The sequence below is a fragment of the Sphaerulina musiva genome (genome assembly GCF_000320565.1).
Source record: "Sphaerulina musiva SO2202 unplaced genomic scaffold SEPMUscaffold_9, whole genome shotgun sequence".
Classification (NCBI taxonomy): Eukaryota; Fungi; Ascomycota; class Dothideomycetes; order Mycosphaerellales; family Mycosphaerellaceae; genus Sphaerulina; species Sphaerulina musiva.
In genome coordinates, this window is record NW_016017391.1 from 1,257,251 (window position 1) to 1,263,833 (window position 6,583).

At 51.5% G+C, this 6,583-nt stretch overlaps 1 protein-coding gene across 1 annotated transcript; it reads left to right on the forward strand.

Moving 5' to 3' along the window:
- The first annotated feature begins 4,675 nt into the window (after positions 1-4,675).
- SEPMUDRAFT_91280 (uncharacterized protein) lies at positions 4,676-5,795 on the forward strand. The gene is made up of 3 exons (XM_016910552.1): positions 4,676-4,912; positions 4,995-5,388; positions 5,468-5,795. The coding sequence occupies exons 1-3, from the start codon at positions 4,752-4,754 to the stop codon at positions 5,489-5,491; spliced, it is 579 nt and encodes a 192-aa protein (XP_016758284.1). The 5' UTR covers positions 4,676-4,751; the 3' UTR covers positions 5,492-5,795.
- Positions 5,796-6,583: the final 788 nt, after the last annotated feature.

Sequence of the window (6,583 nt, forward strand, 5' to 3'; positions counted from 1 at the left end):
GAGAGAGAGAGAGAGAGAGAGAGAGAGAGAGAGAGAGAGAGAGAGAGAGAGAGACGTTCTTGATCTGTGTAAGAAGAAGAAGAAGAAGAAGAAGAAGAAGTTTGAAGAGAGACAGACACTGTTCATGTACATGAGGTATATACCTTACCGAACCCAACCGAGTTTGTTGGGCTCCTCATCCTCGTCCTCGTCCTCGTCCTCCTTCTCCTCCTCCTTCTCCTCCACCTCCTCCTGCTCCTCACCCGAGAGGCATAGCAGTGCAGTGCAGTGCTTGCTTTGCGGTTAGATATGATGCGTGGGAGCAATTGTGAATTCGTGTTCGCGGGGGCAGTCTTTTGGATAGCGTTTCTCGAAGCACTTGACTGCCTACCTACCTAATTACCTATGTCGAAGCCCTCGAAGGATGCACGAATTGCTGTCGTATATCAGGGACATGTATATTGTCTTCCTACATCCATTCCGATGATTTGCTGCAATCTGGCTACTCTCGCAGCCACCGTTCGTTCTTCTGCCTGTATCTCTCGTCAAGTTTTGCTGCCCCGCACCCCCTCGTTCCTGATTCCTGGTGCCTTAAACCGAGCGCGGTCAGACAAGCAGCCTGATAGCGTTGCGGCTCTGTCGCAGCAAGAGCCTGCAGACTTATGAGTGGCTCGCTTACGGTCGACGCTAGTCAATGGCTGTCGAAATTTCCGATCAACGAGGTACCACTCCTCCAATCGATCAATGGCGTCATTGGCGTTTGACGGGCATTCGCTTGCTTGCGCTCCGTGGGTACATGTGCAAGTGGTGGATTTGCAACATCTGCCACTTCGGGGAGGGTTCGCCATAAATGCTCTCTACCTACTCGCGATCTGCATCGACCCGGTAGAAGAGGATTTTGCAATCTCATCTACTTCTTGCTCATTCAATATGGCGCGCTTCGCTCGGACGTGTTCTGAACTCATATGTCTGTCGAGATCGGGACAGTCGGCATGGAGGGGCCGTGTCGCGGCGCGGCTTTGCGGGATCGTTTTGACTGGCTCGCTTCGGGTGCACGCTAGTTCATGTGTGCTGAAAATGACAAAATCGCAGCAAGACGAGGTGCGCGCTCAACGTCGGCATTCGGACACTCACCGGCGCGGTGTTTAGCGTTTCTCCGCGCTCGGTTGTCGAAGACGGACATCTGATGATGCTGGCGAGGCAACAATCCGCAATGGCAATCAAGTACCATCTTCGCGGTCCGGCGTGGACGTCTCGAGGGAAGTCCTAGATCAGTGTGCGCAGCAGTGGTGAGAAGCTCGACAACGAGGTGTGCGTGTGGCCCAGGATGCCCAGGCCAGCAGCTACGCACCGCTCCGATCAGTGTTCTATCCCTCGGTCAGTGGGCAAGATAGCTCGCTTTGGCTAGGCAGGGTCAGTCTGCAGGTGAAAATCAAGTCGTCTAGACCGCGCCTATACTCTTGCGGGCTGCTTCGTTCATGCCAATGCCACGCCTGGGCTAGATGGACATGGCACCCCCATAGGCTCTACGGGGCCATCTGCGAGGTGAGATGCCTGGTTCACTGCCATCCTGTGTGTCCAAAGAAGCCTACTCCTTTTATTCCACCTTTTTCCACTTTCTCGAGCGAACATGGGCACGGTCGCACTATCTCTTCCACGAAATCGAATGCAAGGCTTGTAAGCCGTGCAGGTCTCGAGCATGCACGGAAGACCTCGCTCCTCATCGTGTCCAATTGCGTACATGTCAAGGCACATTATCTTGGGAGGACAGCTAATATCCCGACTCTTTGCTCTTGCGAATGTTCGCTCGGGGTGTGCGATATACGGTCTCGACGGTGATGTAGCCTATAGAGAAGAATTCTGGCTCGAGGATATGCCATATCGCTCACGTCAAAAATTGATAGAATGACAAGAAGTCATTATTGGGCTAGGTACAGACCAGACGGGAACACGAGGAGCACAAGATGTCGTGTCTTCGCCAAGACGCTAGCATTGATGACTTTTGATTCAGCATTGAAAGGCCACCCAAAGGGGTTGGAAAAGGGCGATCATTGCGACTTCACCTCCGTCCCATCACCATCTACATCTCGTATCTATGCTTCTGCGCATCATCCGCTGTCTGTTCCGGTTCGTATCTCAGCTATAGCGGCATCCGGTTTCTTTGATGTCCATTCTCTCCAGAAGCCGTGGCTTCTCCAATCTGCCAGCGACTCCAATCTCGCCCCCGACGTCGTGATCATGCATGATGCATGATCCAGCTCCCCGTATCCCTCAAGACACGAGGCTAGCTCGAGGTATATGCACCCGCGGACACCCAGATTCTATGTCTCGTGGCATCTGTATAAGAGCAGGAGATATAGCACACGCTGTGAATGATTGGAGTTGAAACGCACACGGAACTGTCTGGAATGCCGAATGTGATACGGCGGCTTCCAGTCGCGTGAGTTCATGGAAGTGCGGTCGGGATGTGGCAACGTTTTGGGATATGTTTACTTGCATACCTCAAGCAGACGTGCACCACGAAGACTTTGCATCGCTGCTGACAGGACTCAGGGCGGTGTACAATACGAGAAATGGTGAGCAGAGAGGCAACGGAGAGCTGCCTACCTTGGCGATATGGAAAACTTACATTCTAGGCAATGCGAAGTGCAACAACATCAATACCTGAGGATTACACCTAGACTCATATTTCCTGATGCAGTCCTGATGCAGGTGCAAAGCCTCTAGGAAGTCTGATGTCCATGCCAGCTGTGGTCCGGTCGGTCCTCCGTAAATAATGGACACGAGTGGATCCCAGGCCGTGATCCTTCAAGTCGACATCAAATTCACCAGAGGCCATTGTTGGTTACACAGCATGGATTGAGAACGCCTTTCGCATAATGGCCCAATGCAGCTCATGGGATGACAGCAGCGCCAAAGGCCGGTGGCTGGGTATTGGTGAGAATTGCCGCGAGAGGGTTTTCAGCTTCGAGAGTCGCTCGAGCGCTACGCCAGCTACCAAGATTCCGGGCCCCCCGCTATGCCATGTGCCCTCTGGCTTCTTCTATCCATCGAAGCCGCAAGCGAACGACAGGTACAATCGGAAGGTTGTCATCACTCTGGCCCAGATCCAGATGAGCGCCGGTCGAAGAGGCTGTGAGCTGTGATGGATGTGATCCCTGGCAGAGCAGAGATGTATGACGGCGCCGAGCGAACCTTTGGGCTATGGGACCTCTGCTTGGTATAGACGGCAAAGGACATCCTCGTATGACACGAGTTCGACTGGAAGTCCCAGGACTACCTGATGACGCGACGACAGCTTCGTTGCGCGAATGTGCGTAGTAGTGCGCAGCAGTCAGCTTCGTCATGTTGCACGTGTTGGAGGCCTAGATCGTCGATGGATCCTACTCACTCCATGCGACTCTCGGTCTGTCACAGTGTTGTCAGTGTCACTACTTCTGCTCGGATTCCCGGAGAGCAGGGAATCAGCAGTGCTGCGTGGCAGTGCGCTGCACCACCCCTAGCTTGTGACTAGTGAGACAACAACAATCTCAGAACTCTGTTGCCGAAAACAGTCGCTATACCTGGTAGATAATTGCCTCATCGACGTATTGGGGTCGCCCTGTTGTACTTGAACGACCTGGCACCCACGATACGTATATTGTCACATTCTGCTGTAGCGGTCCAGTGACGCTCTTGATGGTGTCCTACTGGTGCTCGTATTTTGATTGAAAAGACTACTTTTCACAGTGTGCATTTGCTGCCACCCTGTATGCGGCACGTTCGGCGTGCTCTTCGGGTTTCTCTCTCTCTCTATCGCACGTCTCTCTAACCATCATCATTCGGATTGCAGCTCTTCCGCGGTCGAGCTCGGTATACCAGGAATGCCAGGACCGCAGCAAGTAACCTTAAATGAAATCCCTTGACATTTGGCTCCGGCGCCCCGGCAGGGTTATGTAACTTGTGTATACGGAAACCTGGGGATGACGAAGGTGAGATTGGATGTGATGAGTGGCGTTAGCGCCTTGCTAGGACCTGGGAGCTGGGAGCTGGTGTTGGTGATGATGATTTTGGAAAATATTCATTCGATCATTTATCGTGCAGAGCGTGGTATGGGGAGAACTTGAGATGCTGTGGAATGTGGCCATCTCAACTGTCACAGGGTCATTTTCACTCGTTCCTACTACTAACTACAGCATGTAGTACTAGTGGAAAAGGATCATCGATCAAAATGGAAACCCTTGCAAGGCCTGAATCAGTATTGAAATAGGTTGACTTAGACTTCCCAGATCCCTGGCACGTGGCTCACAACGGCCGGCCGGCTCTCGTGGGAACATTTCAGATTTCTCTGCCAAGGCCCCAGCCCAGGCCACTTTTTGAGTTCTGACAACGATGCATGACCCCTGATTCCTGAAGACTCCTGTATGTGTCTCCCTTTCCTCCTTACCCCGTATGGATGGATTCCTGGTACGAACGAGGACATTCAACGCCAAGTCATATCCCGGAAGACCACTCTCGATGCCTAGCGGATGGGCGTGTATTGGGTCAACCAGGGTGATGACAGGTTGCTCTCATTATTAGGTATTTAGAAAAGTACCTACATATAGTTTCGTCGTCGACAAGCATGTTCTGATTATTCTTATTATTATCATTCTGTTCTCCCTCTGCTCGACGATTTTTCCCCAACTGATATCTCCGGTCACTTTCTTCCCACCGCCATCAACATCATCAACAACACTACCTATATACCTCACGGCAAGCAAGAAAGTACCATCGCAAATACCATCATCACGATGTTGGCCTCTTCCTTCCTCCTCGGCCTCTGTGGCTTGACCACCTTGGTCGCTGCCACCCCGACCGATCCACCCGTCGATGCCCCAGAACCAAAGGCAGACCCCGTTTCTTGCCCATTCAACGGCACAGTTGGTCCTATGCTCATGTTGGCCAACGTAACGTAAGTTTTTCCATCCAGCATCTCATATATATATATATATATACATAAAAAAAAAAGAAAAAAGCTAACCCCTCTCCCCCAGCCTCCCCGACAACACCTTCGAAATCAACGCCTGGATCTACGGTCTCAACTGGTGTTCCTCGGCCAACCTCATCTCGCGCAACAACAACGACATCTGCGACCTACCCCCGACAGGCCCCAACACGGCCTTCGAATTCATGCACGCGCCCATGTTCAACAAATTCGGCCGTCCCGTCGAGGGTTGCTACGCCAATATGGATGTGCTGTTCCAAGGCTGCGACATTACCATGGGAGGCTCCGTCACGGATTATGGAGCTGTGGTGGCGCAGTTTACGAGCAAGGATAAAATGTCGCAGTATACGTATCAGTGTGTGCAGGATGTCGAGTATCATGGTTGTGTGTATAATTCGCAGGTGCAGCCTTTTAGTGAGATTAAGTATGAGGCGTTTATGAGTGTAAGTTTGGGGATTTCTTTTTTTTTGGTTTGGTTGGAGTGGGATTTCTGTTTTGCTGACGTGAATTCTTCGTTTACAGTGCGGTATTATTGCCGAGCCATAAACGACCAAGATGAAAAGGTTTCAAGATGGACGGATGGGAAGAGGGGAGAACGACTGATACCAAGAAAGAATCTCATGAACGACAACAACGACAACAACAACCAAAATGAATGCATACTTAGCCCTTCCAACAAGAAACGACGCTGATCAGTTAATGAAGAAAAAAATCGGGTTTTCTTTCCAAGAAGCAGAGAAGAGAGCAAAGCAGCAATCGCAGCAATAATATTTTCTTGGGCACTAACTGATTCTGCCATTTCTTCTTGTCTTGCCTATCCTTGTCTGTCTAACCCTAAGATATCTTCTTCTCAGGAACGCCGTAATGACAGAACAACTTCTTCTTTTTCTTACACGCTTTCGCAGTCCTCTACGACTTCGCATCAATTCGCAACTTGTTCCAGTCATGTTCTCTGTCTTTTACATGCCCATCGCCCCCCGCCTCTCTCTCTGGATTATACAACCTATCCTGAAAAGCCTCTGATTGATTCCCTCGTATGACAAACATGAACCGTACATCGGCATGCATGCTCAGTACTACCTACTCTGCTTCGGCAAGTCCGCGCTTGCTCGGCACGTGCACGGCTACAGAAGAAGAAGAAGGAAAGAGAAGACTTAGACCATGCTCATCTCGAGCCTCTCTTATCTTATCCAGCAATTCCTCTTACATGTATTCCCTCATACGACATAAATCTACCTATCTACCTTGACTACCGTGCGTCGACGTGCATGCTCCGTGCCCACCTACCCCTAGTTCGGCAAGTCCGCGGCTACGGCAGAGGAAGGGAAAAGAAAGAGGTTGAGGTATGCTCGCTTGATTTCCGCAAAGTTCCCAGTTGAGCGCAACTCGTCATAGAAAGTCTTTCGACGGCTAGAACGCTTTGGAATCACTCGTATCATCTGTCGTCGTCGCCTATCAGGTCACGTATCTAGTGAGCGATTTCGACCGCAGAATTTTGGCCGTGAACGTGACCGTGAACGTGACCGTGAACGTGGCCGTGACCGTGGCCGTGGCCGTGGCCGTGGCCGTGGCCGTGGCCGTGGCCGTGACCGTGGTGGCCGTGAACGTGGCCGTCCGTGACCGTGGCCGTGACCGTGG

Bases quoted from the DNA above. Each gene is read 5' to 3' on its own strand.
- SEPMUDRAFT_91280 (XM_016910552.1), top strand. From the start codon at position 4,752: ATGTTGGCCTCTTCCTTCCTCCTCGGCCTCTGTGGCTTGACCACCTTG. The intron at 4,913-4,994 runs GTAAGTTTTTCC...CCTCTCCCCCAG, and splicing joins CTCATGTTGGCCAACGTAAC to CCTCCCCGACAACACCTTCG. The intron at 5,389-5,467 runs GTAAGTTTGGGG...CTTCGTTTACAG, and splicing joins AGTATGAGGCGTTTATGAGT to TGCGGTATTATTGCCGAGCC.